Here is a 15815-nt window from a genome sequence, read left to right as displayed (position 1 = left end):
TTGACAACTGCATTTTCATTTTTTTTGTTGCTTAATACTCAACTATATCATATATGTGTGTACAAATCTTTCAATAACAAGATTATTTAAGTATAATGCTGTTGAATTAAAATTCATAAATTATGTCTGAGTAGCTTTACAGGCTGTATTTGACCATAATATGTATTGCTTTACATTATAGGCATCATGTAGTGTTATCTGTAACGATACACCTTTTGCATGTAAGCAAAGATGCAACCAGTTTATGGTCACACAAACATGCAGGTATATCAAGTAATACAGTACTTGTAACAGAACAGGACTCTATTTTAACCAAGTCTTTGGGGTAAATTTACTAAAGTGAGAGTTTTTAGAAGTGGAGATGTTGCCCATAGCTACAGTACCAGTCAGATTCTAACTATTATCTTCTAGAAGGTGCTAGTTACTGTAAATGTTAAGTAGAATCTGATTGGTTGCTGTCGGCAACATCTCGACTTCTAAAAACTGTCACTTTAGTTACTTTACCCCTTTGTGTGTTTTAGTATTCACAATGTCGACACTGACATGTAAACTTTGTCAGAAAGAATGTCAACATATGGTTAGGGCTAGGGTTCCATTAGGTTCAGGGTTAGCGTTAGGCTGAAATTAGGTGTAAGGTTAGGGTTAGGCTGAAATTAGGGTTAGGTTGCAATTAGGGTTATCGTTAGTCTTTAATTAGGGTTCGGCTTAATGTTAGATATAGCTTAAAATACAATTGTTGGCATTCACAATATTGACTTTCTGGCTAGAGATGAGAGGTTTGGTTTTGGCTCGGATCTTCCAGCCAAGATCAGATCCTAAATGTAGGCAAAACCTCATCTTTTATGGCCAAAACCTCATCTGACTAGAGATGTGCTCAACCCCCGTGTTTTGGTTTTGGATCCGGATTTATCTTCATATTTTGATTTTGCAAAGCCACCCTCATGTGTTTTGGGTTTGGATCTATATTTAAAAAAAAATTCGAAATGTAAAAAGACGGCTAAAATGACGTCATTTTGACGTGTTAGCATGATAGCATGTAATTTTAAATCAGAGTTCCGAACCGCGGGAAAATCCAAACTGGGACTCTGTTTGACTCGGTACCTCAAAGTGATTCTGAACTTTAATTCGGTTCGACTTGGAGCCCCCAAATTCGGTTGTTGTCGGTTGTTGTGCGGGTCAGGCTGAGACCCGGACCCGCACATCTATACATCTGACATGGACAAAACCTCTTCTTTGTCCAAAGATGACATTTTGTCTCGATTTAAAATCAGAGTCAAAACCAAAACACTCATCTCCGATTCTGGCATGTTGTCATTGTTGACATTGTGGATGTCAATATGTTTAGTGTCAACATACTGAGCATGTTGACATCCTGAATATCAACATTTAGAACATATTGACATAATGCTGTCAACATTCTGAATATTGACATAATATACAAAACACCTGTACTTCTATATAACACCTAATGCTGGCACAATGATTAAAATAGTGAGAAAAGCCATGGGGCCTTGGTGGGTAGAGGTTTATGGTGCAGATCCAGCATTTAACATTAGTTTCACGAGGCAGAAGTAGTAGAAATATTAGTTGATGCAAATAATTACACTGTAATCTTTTGGTCCTGTTCCTAATCTGAGAATACAGAGGAAAATGACTGGATTTTGCTGGAGATGGAACGAAGGTCATTAGTGCTCTTCCCTTATGCACAAAGCGGGACTGCAGTAACAAAGGCCCTCATTCAAATGCGGTCGCAAGAAGCGAGCGCTCGCTCTGAATGAAGGCGGCCGCTTGACTTTTCAAGTGCGGCCTCCTGGTCGCTAGCTAAGCTGTGGGTTACCACCCACAGCTTTAGCGACCGACCAGGTTGACGGTCGCGATGGTCAAGTCCATCGCGACTATCGGGGCTTGCGATGAGACCCTAAGGGTCTCGGCTACCAGGAAGCTCCCCACTGACATCACTGCTGATGTCAGTGCGGCCGCCCACAAAACGGCAGTCGTTCCTTAAGGAACGCCTCCGTTTGTGAAACCACCCCCCCGCCACGCCTACAAAACGAGTCAAGCTGACGATCAACATTGACAGCCGCCCCTTTTGTAGTGAGCTCCGGAGCGAGAGAATTTCTCTCTCGCTCTGGGGCTTGCGCACGTGCAGTGCGCCCACTGCCCATGCGCAGGGCCTAAACATTGACCCGGTTGCGAGCGCTCAGCACTTGCGACCTGGTCTGAATGAGGTTCAAAGTCAGGACAGAGGGGCAGTCTGTACCAATTCCTAGATTTCACTCCTTGTGAAGATAATTTCCAAACACACAGGATAATGCAGTAGGAGGGGGGAGTTACACAGAAATATAGCAAGGCCCTTGTATACCTAACATGATTTTGGCCATGTAGTGATATAAACAAGCCATATACAATATGTATATATATTAAAGATCAGCACTCTTCCACAAATTTTAGTGTCTGGAATAAGTTGGAGAGAATGTAAACAACAATAAATGTCAAGACAAATATTAATTGGTGCATTTATAGACGTCAAAGGGCTCAATTCAATTCAGCACGATGCTGAATAGTCGTGGGAGGGAGCTCCCGGAGATATTCAATTCACCGCGCTGTTTGGTCCGATAGTTACCAGTTAAGTCGGAGAATGCCGGTTCTCGCGACTTAACATGGGTGTTTAGTCACGAGAACCGGCATTCTCCGACTAAAGTGCTGGCTGCGCGGCTGTTAGCGCTACACTAAGCCAGAAAACATTTGCGCACAAGGCACTCAGAGGAGTGCGAGAAGAAATCCTTTAGTCGGACCAAACAGAGCAGTGAATTGAATAGCTCCAGGGGCTCCTTCCAGGGGCAATTCGGCTGAATTGAATTGCGCCCAAAGAGTTAAACTAAAAACCCCATCAAATGACCATAATTAATATGTGTAAGTGAGCTAAACATCTATATATCCACTGAAAAAAAGAAATCTATATTATTCATAATTAATATACAACATTTGTATTTACTGTATGCGGGCTGTCTGAGCTGTCACTTCCAATGAAGACAATGAAAAAGGTTACTTACTTTGGGGCAATCGTTATTGTGTTTCCTTTAGGCAATGAGAAATCAGCTGTCTCTTGACCTACAATTATAGCATTGTACACTAGCGGCTTGCTGCTCGGATTTTTCAGACGGACCTATTACAGCAACATAAAATCACAAAGGTCAGACTATTGATCAGCAGTTGTATATATGTACTGTACTGACAGATTGTGATTGAATGCCAGCAATAAGGAACATTAAACTCTGTCATAGCAGTATGAAGCTGAAGTTAATTGAGTCAACCGAAAATTATTAAATTGTTCAAACTTAATTAGGAAAATATGTAACTTATCTTTTAATATTAGTACTACTTCCATCGTTATATTTATTTTATTGCATTTATTAAAGCTGCAATCCCATGAAAAAAAATATTGCTTTTCTTTACATAAACCAGTCTAGTTGAAACTGGGAAGTACACTAGTTGTTCTATTTTACTTGATAAGATAAGGTTTCATTCAGGAGAACATACTTCCACAATTGTAATTTAGGTTTTTTGAACATAGACTAATTTTGGAAGAGAAGCAATGACGACCCCATATAAAACCACAACATATGAACTATAGACTCATTACACACATTATACAAATCATGTTGAAATTGGCCTAAGCCTATGCTTACCTGCCTACCATCCCAAGTTTTGTTGTGGAAAAGTCCAACGTTCTAGTCATTTTATCAAAAAGATACAAAAAATGAAAGCGGAACAGATCATTGTTTAAGCAGATGGGGGCACTGGTAGGGATAATTCAGAATAGGTAAAAATGTACTAAATGAGGATGCTGGCATGTTTTCATATGAAGTTTCTTTTTTATTTTGTTTGTCTGTGATTTACAGCTGCTCTATTGGTATTTTTTGGTGTCTTGACTGCACATCCTTTTACTTTACCAGAGAAGTTTTTGTTTCTGCATCTGCTACGCCTTAATTTCGGCATAAATAACATTTGTACTGAAGCATACATATAGCTGATCATTACTTGTGTGAGAATTGGAATGAGAGGGTATGGGTGCACTATAATGTGAAGTATATCTGAGTTGAATAAGGAAAATCTGGGCAGTCAAATATATATACGGGATCATCGGGTTAGAGGAGAACCTAAATGAAATGTTCGACTACTGATGTTATGGGGAAACAGAGAATATCAGTTAAAGCGGGGAGTGGAGCAGCAGATAGAGAAGGTGCGGGGCAGGACAGAGTAAAATTGGATGGGGTGAAGCGGGGGACAGCCTGAGGTGATATGTAAATACTAGTAAATATTTAAATAAATAATTACAGTTTGCTTTACTTATTTTGGAAGCTGAGCTGGCAACCATTATTTCCTCTGTGCACTGTTTTGTCCACCACACCTGTAGTTCATCTTCATCCACTACTGCATGTGCAGGAACCTCGGATTACCAACAAAGACTAAGCTGCATACACACGTAAAGATTTTCTGTCCAACCATCCAACTAGTTGATTGGTTGGAATGAAAATCTGGTAGCGTATGGGAGTAACTGATGATCAGCAATTTGCTCCTAAATGCCAGAAAACAGATGAAAATGGTCATCAGACAAGTTTATTAAATGTTTGTGCTAAACAATTTGTTCAAACAACATTTTTGTCCATTTTCCGGGTTTGGGAGCAAATTGCTGATTGTCATTTGCTTTCATACCTTACCAGATTTTCATTCCAACCAACCAACTAGTTGGCTGGTTGGACAGAAAATCTTTAGGTGTGTACCCAGCATTACTGCTGATTTTCTTACCTAATGAAGTAAGCAGGTAAATGCTAGGGAGGACAGGCAACCACAGCACGCACCAATGTATTCAGAGGTTAGTTAAGTGTCATGCTATTTTAAGATTTTAATTATCTGCATAATTACATATATAAGTAAATCTGAGTCTGAGAAATGTTCCTTGAAAATTTATATGAGCACTAGAGTTAAAAGCTTCAGCTTCCTTACAATACCAGTAACACAAATAACACACTGCTATATACTACTACTTAGTGAATGCAACAAACACAATTACCTGGCGTGAAACAGTTTGGTGAAGAGCCCCACTGAATGTTATTGTTTTTTTAGGCACATAAAGTGGTAAGTTTTCATGCAAAAATACACACATCATTAGCATCATCACTGGATTTGGATCGCAGATATCAGTGGCCTAAACAGAAAAGACACATATATATATATATATATATGACATTTACATACAATTGTAAACAAATTAAAGATTCTTTATTTTTCCAAGAAAGGTGAAACACAAAATTGCTACCTATGTTGCAACCTAAATTCTGACTCAATCATCATTATACTGTAAATGACTTCAAATAATTGTTCAAATATAGGGATCATATAACAAAACAAAGATACAGAGCTAAATTAAGTAGCCTGTAACTTGCAGAGACATGAGCGAGTTCACAGTGAGTATTGCCATTGTTTTAAAGGGGCAATCATTTAAAAGGCAAAATTAGGCTGACACCTTTTAAATGGTAACCCTGTTTAAAACATTGGACAGACGCGTCGGGAACTCACAGTTGTCAGCAAAACTCAGGCTTTACATTTACCCCACAGTATTAGACCCTAATATAGCTTTGCTGCTGGTTTTAAACATTACAGATTCCCAGATTGCAGTGACATGTGCCATCTTTCACATACACTACTAGAACACTGACAAATCTGACTGCTTGTTAGGACTGCCAGGTCAGCCATTTAAAATGGAGCATGTATGGAGTTCAAATGGAGCACGACTGTATTATAGTTCAACCTTATTCATAACGGATTTACTTATTTGTCTGCTAAGCAATCAATACCATGTGACGTAGTATTTACAACAATGGGAGCCTAGGTTTGGGAAAGGCATCAGCATAAATTGTCATTAAAGAGTTAAAAGAGGTGTGTAGCGGTTTCAGGTCATATTAACTTTTGCTTTCATTATGTATTAAGGGCATAGTTGGAGAGAAATCTGGCATATGTGCTCCTGCATTGCGTACACAGAAACAAGTATATATTCGATGATATGTATAGTTCTACGCCTCTTGCAGTGCACCCACTCCTATCACAGTGTGATGTTTGCACACTTACACCAGCTCTATACTAGGCACAAATGATACTGTAAGTCCAACTATGCATAAGCAGCAGCTGCATCACCACCTGCTTCACTGTACTTTGTCTATGTGAGAATGCCTCAAAGAGCGCAGTTATGCCTCCTTCTACATAAGAGAAGATGCAACTGCAATGTGTACGACTCTGCACTCCATAAGCACTGTTGCGGAGTATGCACAGTGCAAACATCTAAGATATAGGCCCTCATTCAGAGCCACTCGCTATCGGCATTACGCTCGTTCCGAGCGATGTTCGCACATCTGCGCATGCGGACGGTTTTTTGTACGCATGCGCGAACCAGTCAGTGCGGCCGAAAATCATTTGTACGCAATATAGCGAGTGCCTGCTATTTTGAGCGACAGAATGAGGCGTATGTGGGTGGTAACAGGGGAAGGTGCTTGAAAACGGGGAGTGGAGATCCGAACGCAGGCGTGCTTAAAGGTCAAAACGGGCGTTTTATGGGTGTGTATAATTAATATAGCAGCGTCAATGACCACGTCACTTGGTTTTTTTAAACTCAGAACTGCTCGCAAAATAGCGGTTGAAAAAACCAACCACAAGAATAGCGAGCAGTTCATATTCTGTTCGATGTACTCGATTAATCTAATAAATAGCGGACATGACGTATGGTGCGAGCGGCCAGGGGGCGTTTTTAAGAAATAAAAGAGCGTATGTTTTGCTCGCTCGTTCAGACTTAGAGGTGTGAACAGACTGCAATGTGCGAACGAATCATTTGCATAGCCACCCCTTGTTTTTGAACGAACGAACGCAAATAGCGAACGGCTCTGAATGAGGGCCATAATCTGCAAGTAGGAGTACGTTCAACCCAGCATCAGGACCAAAATGTTTATGTATGTATAAGGTGGAAATAGTTTGATCACTTGTTTAAACATCACCTTGAACATGTGCTTGCTGGATACTGTCAAAATAAAAGACAGAGAAAGTAGAGAAGGCTCTGCATGTAGTTATGGAGGTTACCAACAATTGGCACAACTGAATCTTTACTAAATAGTAATTTCCGGTCCTTTTCCTTATTGATTTTTAGCATTCACAAATCCTCTGTAGCTATTTCATCTATGATAAGATGATTACAGTATCTTTACCAAAATGATGCATTAGCCCATAACTTGTGGAGTGTACCCATCTTATGGGTTTTCTAATATGATCATTTGGGTTTATGAAAAATGGACTCTTAGAGATGACCTAATGTAATATTTAAAGTCAATTCGATGATTTGTCAAATGGACATTCCATACCCAGGACTGTACAGTGATAAGTGACTGAAGGAAGCACTGTGGCACCATTAGGAATGAAGAGGGATCTTAAGGGTAAAGGCAGGCAGGTTATGCCAATCCCCAACAAGGGAGGCAGCTTACAAGGTGAATTTAAAAATAGACTACATTCCTTTGGTAAAAGTATCTATTATGATGACTAATATCAGTAACTAGAAAATCCGACAGGTAAAGTGATAACTCCAAGGAATTAATCCCATTTCCATGTATCAGGCAGGAAATTTGTTGACTCTGGGGGCAGGATGTACTATGGTCAAATATGTGGCTTACTGCATTTACTACATCTTTCATATGTGCCAAACTCCAGAATGCGATAAATTTCAGAGTTTGAACCTGGTGGGTAACGCCATCTTTAGATGGCGTTACCCAATAGAAGCCTACAGGCTTCTTTTAGCAATGCCCCCAAGAGGGATCAATTCGGATCCCTCCCACCTTCCCCCGGCACGCACACATCATTCTGCGCAACTTCTAGGTCTAAACCCGAAAGGGTATGTACAGCACTGCAGATGCGATGCTTAGTACATCCCGCCCTAGGCCTGATATAGAGCTGTACACTGTACACACAGCAGCTGGTGTCTTTGTAAATAAAGGCCTTGTGCTGGCATCTGTAATCCACTGCTATGTTCAAGGAAACAGCATCAGATCATCTGCAAAAACATCCGCCATATGAGTAACCCTCAGGTCCACCTTAAAAATGTGGCTGACATGCCCCTATTTTCAAAAACACCGGCCATCCCCACCCGTAAACAACCACAGGATGTCAATCATGCTGCAGCATAGGGGAACTTCCAACCACCATCGCAGTCAGTGAGTTGTGTGTAAACCATCGGGTCTATGTACCACTCTGAATCAGGCCCTCGTGAGGTAAAATTGCCAGCGGCGTCAGGGAGGTTTTGTCCTCTGGCTCAGGCTGGCACAGTTAAAATTTAGAATTGTCTGAGTTTGATAGATTTCAAGTTTTTCCTCAACTTTGATATCTGTGTAAACATGTACCACAGATACAATACCAAATACAATGTTAAACCAATGAACGCATCTATGGCTTGGAGATTTATTCAATTAATTTTACCAATACATCTAATTCATTTTTATAAGAAAAGGGGTAAATTTACCTGTACGTCGATATTAAGATTGATTGCTCGGAAAGCATTGACAAGGATCAGGCAGTTGTGTAGATGTTGCTCTGGAGTCTCGGGGTTAGTGTACATACTTAAAAAATGAGTGGAAATCTGCAAACAAGTTGGACAAGACAAATGTTGAAACTTGATTTAAAAATAATAGGTGACATAATACATGCATAGCATAGCATATATTAGCTGGTACTTACAAGATATGGACAATAATTTGCCACCAGAGCTGCAAGAACAAGCCCGTCTAAAAGGTCTTTATCAAAGTTCATTATCCATCTTGTAGGAGGGATGTCACCTAGTAAAGATAAAACATACTTACATTTGTATGCAATTGTTAAACTTAAATGTTGCACCATGCATTACAGCAAATCATTTTGCAGGATTACTCATGTTTCTGTGCCCTGCAGACACTTGGACAATAACAGTGCATGTTGGAGTATAAGCATGTCTACTCATAGGTTTTCTGTATTCATTACCCCACGCTTGCTGTGGTTACCCTGAATGGTAAGAGCAATACATGGGGCAAATTGATATCTTCCTGTCAATGCAATTCAATTTAGATGCATATTTAAATAGTATTTAATAACACTTCCAAGGCACTGCTAAAAATCAAAATTTAAAGGGACACTATAGTGGTAAATATATACTAATAAACAATTTATAATTAATATTCCAATTTATTCTCACAGTGCAAAAATTATGTATCCTTATTTAATTCAAATATATGTACTTTAGCACAAATGTATACAGACATTAATGCTCCACAATTTAATATCACTTAATTTCACACCTCATGGAGTATTATACTCATGGATTCAGCACAGGTGCAACACAGATGGTGTAATGGTTAGCATTACTGCCTCACAGCATTGAGGTCGTGGTTTCGATTCCCACCACGGCCCTAACTGTGTGGAGTTTGTATATTCTCCCTGTGCTTGCGTGGGTTTCTTCCGGGTACTCTGGTTTCCTCCCACACTTCAAAAATATACTGGTAGGCTGATTGGCTCCCAACACAAATTAACCCTAGTTTGTATGTGTTGGCATGTGATAGGGAATATAGATTGTAAGCTCTACTGGGGCAGGGACTGATGTGAATGGCCAAATATTCTCTGTAAAGCACTGTGGAATATCTGTGCTCTATATAAATAACTGGTAATAAATGGATTCAATAATAGTTGTCAAATCTCGGCAAATGCTATATATAAGAAAATATATAAGTATTTACTAGCTAGATTGTACATTCTGGGGATCTTGTATAACCAACACTTCTTATGGTGCCTCTATAGTCCCACGAAAGCTGGCTTATATACCTGCAGTTGTTCCTATATTGTTAGAATGCTGACCTGTGTTGGATAACAGTCCATTCCATAAAGTGAAAACAACGGCTTGTGGCTCTGGTGAGATAACTCACGCTGTTCTCCAGACGCCGTCTCAATCAGAAAGCTTGTAGAATCTGTCACTCCACAGCAGGTATTGTGCACATATGATGTAGTTACCAGTTATAACTTTGTAGCCAATCTTCAGAGCAATGTTTTAACAGGACTGTCCTCCGCAATAATCCAATGAGCAGCCTTAGATGTTATTAACCCAAACAGACATCTTGACACGTTTCTTCCTACCAAATCAGATTTTTTCAAAGGAAATTTGTGCAAAATTCTGCCTAGTGCACTCCGCCGTGATGTCTGATCGGGACCCCAACCACTCCAGTAGGCATCCCAGACGAATTACTACCCCTCTGTGAAGTTTTCACCCAAATCTACACAGTGGAAGTCTCAGATTAGGCTCCCTGGGTCTTAGTTCTGCCCAGCATCCCCGGGTCAACATTCAGCCCTCCATACACCAACGGGAGGTCCAACAGGACCTCAAACCCCTAGGTATGTCTAAAATGTCTTCAATGTTACCACTCGGTGAAGTTTTTGTCCAAATCCATCAAGTAGAAGGCTCAGAACAGGCTCCCCGAGTTAAAGTTTTGTCCAGCATACACCAAAGGAAGGTCCAACTGGGACCCTAACCCCCCTAAAACCTGTCCAGGATCCAACTGGACCACCTCGCATTGGTTTCATCCCAATTGGTGCAGGGGTGTCCGAATGCATAATTGGACAGAGAGACAAACAAACAGACCAATGAATTTTATATATAAGAATCATTGGTCTGTTTGTTTGTCCTCGCCGGTTATGCATTCAGAAACCTTTTAATCATAAGAAAACATTTAAGTGTAAACAGAGAAAAAATCCTGTACCAAGTATATCAATGAGAGTCATAATGCAACAACTCAACTCATAGAACTTATTTTCACAACAGAACAAAAACACCAAATACTTGATATAACATGAACATAATAATAATAATAATAATAATAATAATAATAATATAAAATAATTATATATTTATAAAATTCGACATATGGGAAATGCATAAAATAACAAACAGTAGATTGGTAAAAAAAAATTCTGTTTGCAACTTATATTGTGAGTCAAATGACTGCATATGACATCCAGTATGTACTTAGTGTTCATTCTAGCACCCTGCACCTGTCACAACCTGTGCAGTTCCTCTTTCCTGCCTGGGGTGTTGCTCTCTGCTCTGGTGCTTCTATCACACTCTGGCCTGTATCTCAGCAGTTTGTTACATCAGCTGAGTTTGCTAGAAACCCCAGGCAGGAAAAAGGAACTGCACGGGTTGTGACAGGTGCAGGGTGCTAGAATGATACTAGTACTGTATATATTGATTTCTTATACCACTAAATAATTTTTTTTTACATTTAATGGCATATTGTTAGAAATATATTTTCAATAGGGATGTGCAGGCTCGGATTAGTACGGATTTTCCCGCCAAATTCGGGTCTCAGAAGACACAAAACATCATCTTTCATGGACAAACATCATCTTTCATGGACTTTTGTCCAGGAATTATGAGGTTTGTCCATGAAAGATGACGTTTTGCCTGTTTCTGAGACCCGATTTTTGGCGGGAAAATTCTGAATTTGGCGTGAAAATCCGAACTAATCCGAGCCTGCACATCACTAATTTATGAGAATTTAAAAAAAACAAAACACACTTTCCTGTGATTCTTTCTCTATTAGCTTCACGCAATTAGTTTAATTAACAAATTAAACACCTCAAATTAATATAATACTTCTCTTGTTTATAGGTATATCATATATGTGTACCTTTTGTGGGCAAAAATAATATTTATATTTAAACTTTTCTAGTTTTCATCTATATGGTACACAATTTTTATTTACTAAAGTATTTTTATTTAGTAAAGTATGTAATTATTTGCAATATAAATAGAAACTCATTATGCACACACATCTAATATCTATTGTGCAGGAGCAAAGGAATGCTAATTATTTATTCTGTGACTGGCCTTGACAATAAAAGGATTATCTAGACAGTTGTTTTAATTGACGAACTGCTTTCCTTTGTTCTAAATGTATACTAATCCACTGTAGTGTGTTTTGTAACTAATGCATAATAGTCCTATAACATTGCTATCATGTGAAGATGTTTACCTAGCCTAGATATGTATTTTATTGTACAATTACGTGTAATAGCAACAATAATATAATTTACTAAAGGCAAAAATGGGTGTAAAAACATAAATCTATGTGCAAAACACGGCTGAACACACTAATATAAGTCAATACACCATTGAACCAACTCGCAAGTACTTTCCATAAAAAGAAATGCACCACCTTTTGCAAATGGAGCAAAGTAGGTCCAAAACAGAACTTTAAAATAGACCTCCCTCCTGAGCAGCATGTTCAGCAAAAGCACTGCACAGATCGGTGTGATCTGTACAATGCTTCTGTGCGTTATACAGTAAAGAAAGGGTTAAAAAAATAAAATAAATGTTGGGTCCCCCCTAAGAGCATAACCAGCCCTGGACCGCTGAGCCCAGTCTGGGACAGGAAAATTAGGGGAAAAACCGACGTGGGGTTCCCTCTGTTTTCCTATAACCAGCACCGGGCTGAACAGCCGGGGGGCTTACACTACAGCAGGGAGAAATGCAGCATGGGGTTCCCCTGCCATAATGTAAACCAGCCCCAAACAGGACATACCAGGGATGGCTATCCTTGGAAAATGGGGACCCCAAAAATAAATGCGGTTTCCCTCCCTAGGGCTCTTCCCTGCACACCTGGTGGTGGTGGGTGCAGGGGTAATGGGTTAAATATAGTAATAATATTGTTCTTCACAGTGGGACTACAGATGTCAGACAGCCTGCCTTGCAGCACTTGTAGAACCACAAGTGCCAGGTGGTCATTGGAACCTGTACCCCCACCATAAAAATATGTTAAAAAAACAACAGTACTCCCTCACTGAGGGCCTCATTTTATTATACAATCTCTAGCCAATCTCTGTAATTGTGTGTTATTATTAGTTGAGGGTTAAATGGATTTGGAGTTATATGGTTATGCAGCATAGACAGACCCATAAACACCAGATGACTTAAGCTGCATACACACACAACGATTTTGTTACCAACGATTTTATGAACGATTTTCTGTCAGATTATTTGTCAGATTATCTGTCAGATTTTTTAAAGTGAACGATTTTTTTGAACTACAAACGATTTTTGCATATTCCCTTAATGAAAATCGTTCAGTTGGTCAGTCTGACTGAATTACAAACGTGAACGCGCAAACGATAATCGTTCATCATTTTAACTCAGAAAGTGAACGATTTTTTCCAACGATTGAACGATAAACGATATCGTTATCGATTATAGTTCAAAAAATCGTTGTGTGTGTATGCACCTTTAAGTTTAATGTGTATGAGTTACCTCAACTGATTTAAAGTCAACAGGTGAACAAAATGTTTGCTCACTTAATTTTCAAATTGGTGAATTAAGAGAAAATTACAGATACGTCCATTGAACAGACTCATGGCAACAAACTGTGCATTACAAAAAAACCAACCTTGAATTAATGGTAAGAGTTTTAGGGGCATGTTTTTCAAAAAAAATTTCAACTTTTCACATTATTTTAGAATCACCTAAATGTATCAATGTGTAATTGGATGAGAAATCACAAATGTCTTTTGAAATGGGAAATGTGATGTGCTCAAATTACTAAAATATAATTGTGAAAAAATAACTGGGGAATCCTTGCAATAATAATATCACCTGGAGATGGCACTGTTAGGGCTTTCCATCCGTTTCACCTACTCCAGCTCTGCTCTGACAGGCAGAGCCAGTGCCGGGAGCCAGTGCCAGTAATCAGTCTGTATGTCTAAATAGACCATAGGCTGATCACAGTAAAAAAAAATTATTAATGAAAAAAAAACACTTACCTGCACCCAGGGATCGGTGATCAGTCATCCGATGAGCTCCTCTGTTACTCCACTCAAATGATCGCAGGGCTCCGGCTCTGTGACCCGGTCTTCCGATGGCTGATCGGAGTCATGAAGGAGCTCACCGGATGACTGAGTTAAGTGAAGGGGCATGATGGAGGGGGGGGCTATAGCAGTAGCTGGCGCAGTGTAAGCGCAGTGACATGCTCAGGATATTTTTGCAAAAAATACCGAGAGGATTCACAGGGACAGAGATTTCTAGCAAACTCTGGACCTCATTAGGAGTCTGTCGTAAGCGGCCGCTCGGTCGTACGCCACCGATGTTCGCTAAACAGCGTATGCGCAAGTTTCGCCGCAATGCACATGCGCAAACTAGCTGTTGCAATCGGAAATTTCTCTCACCTTCAACTTGGCCAGGTCGTTAGTTTGAGTGACAGGATGAGGCGTTTGTGGGTGGTAACAGGGGAAGGTGCTTGTGAACGGGGGGGGTGGAGATCCGAACGCAGGCGTGCCTGACTATGCAAACGGCGTTTTATGGGAGTGCATAATTAACTAAGTAGTGTCATGGCACATGTGACATGGGAGGTTTTTACACTGACTTGATCATAGTGCTTAAGAGAGGGTATGGTCAACCTTAAGCTCTACGACCAGCTCCGATGGTTCCCGATGGTCTCGATTAATCCTTATATGCCCAGTGATGACGTGTATAGCGAACGAGAAGGGGGCGTGTTTTTAGTCTTACGGCCGCATCCTACCCTCGCTCGTCCAGCTAACGATCCCATTTTAACGACGCAACTTGTGAGCGCTTCATTTGCATATCCGGCCCCTTTTCCCTTACGACCGACTCTGAATGAGGTCCTCTGTCCCTGTATGCAGATATTAGTACATCCAATGTGAACAAATGCAAAAATATCACACCACAACCACATTTTAAATGGGAATTGTAGTAAATATGCCCCTTAGTGAGTCCAATAATATTTAAATACATTTCTTATTGAAATTATTTTAGCAAAGTATACCAGGGTTATACTGTAAGATGCTTTTTTAGTTAAAAAACTGCAGCCAAGTATCAAAGTCATAGCCTTATTCTTGCAAGCTGCTGCACACAACAGGTACATTCCACATTAATCACTGTCTAGCAGTAGTTTGCTAATCAAATTCATTGCAGCCATTCCTTACTTTCACTTAATTGTCAGCAATGTCTGTTTAACATGAAGTAGTTGTTTTCTAGCTGACCTCTCCTGCCATGATGTGTCGAAAACACTAAACATTATGAAAGCCCTAACCTTTAAATAGAGCTTTGGTCAAAAGCAAATAAAAAATGTGAAAAAAAAAATCACATTGTTATATTTTTACATCAAATAATAAATGTAGCCCAACTGGACTTCACCAAAATTAACTTATTTTAAAAACTGAATAAGAATAAAGTCATGCATACAGCATATAAAACTTGCCCTTTAAAAAAGCTTTTAAATGTATCTACATAAACTACACAATACCAGGTAATTGTTTAAAAACAGAAACCTTTATAGAATTCCTGTGGACTGAAAAAAAAGAAGGTATAAAAAGTAAAACTAATATCACAGACAATATGTGCACAGCCCAAAGGCTAAATAGCCCGCTATTCTGTCAAGACACCCACGACATGCCATCAGGTCACTTATAATACTTGTGAATACCCCATTGCCACCCAGTAACACCCACTTAGTCGCATGTGGAGATCTGACTGAGATCAGTACAACTATGACTCACCAGTAATTGCTGTAAATTGCATATGCACACCCCGATGCATGTGCTGTGAGATAAAATGCACGAGGGAATTGATTCATCAGAGGCCGGAGACTGAAATATTCACACAGATTCACGATTATCGGAATTCTGCGCATGTGCAAAATGGGTCCTGTGAAATCGCACGCAGGCCTCTTACTGATTGACAGTGTCGCCCCCGT

At 39.7% G+C, this 15815-nt stretch overlaps 1 protein-coding gene across 1 annotated transcript in view; it reads right to left on the bottom strand.

Annotated features, from left to right (window-relative positions):
* LOC148514013 (cilia- and flagella-associated protein 47-like) overlaps positions 1-15815 on the bottom strand; it is a gene marked incomplete at its 3' end in the record, with an annotated part of 651210 nt that overhangs the window by 427963 nt on the left and 207432 nt on the right. Inside the window, exons 34-37 of the mRNA XM_088481183.1 lie at positions 8770-8867; positions 8555-8671; positions 5075-5209; positions 3054-3166 (exon numbers count right to left, since the gene is read on the bottom strand). Coding sequence (XP_088337309.1) covers positions 3054-3166; positions 5075-5209; positions 8555-8671; positions 8770-8867 — 463 coding nt within the window. The remainder of the gene's footprint in view (positions 1-3053; positions 3167-5074; positions 5210-8554; positions 8672-8769; positions 8868-15815) is intronic.

This window comes from Taudactylus pleione, unplaced genomic scaffold (assembly GCF_031769625.1).
Source record: "Taudactylus pleione unplaced genomic scaffold, aTauple2 ptg000265l, whole genome shotgun sequence".
NCBI classification, from domain to species: domain Eukaryota; kingdom Metazoa; phylum Chordata; class Amphibia; order Anura; family Myobatrachidae; genus Taudactylus; species Taudactylus pleione.
This window is presented reverse-complemented; position numbering and strand designations above follow the sequence as displayed.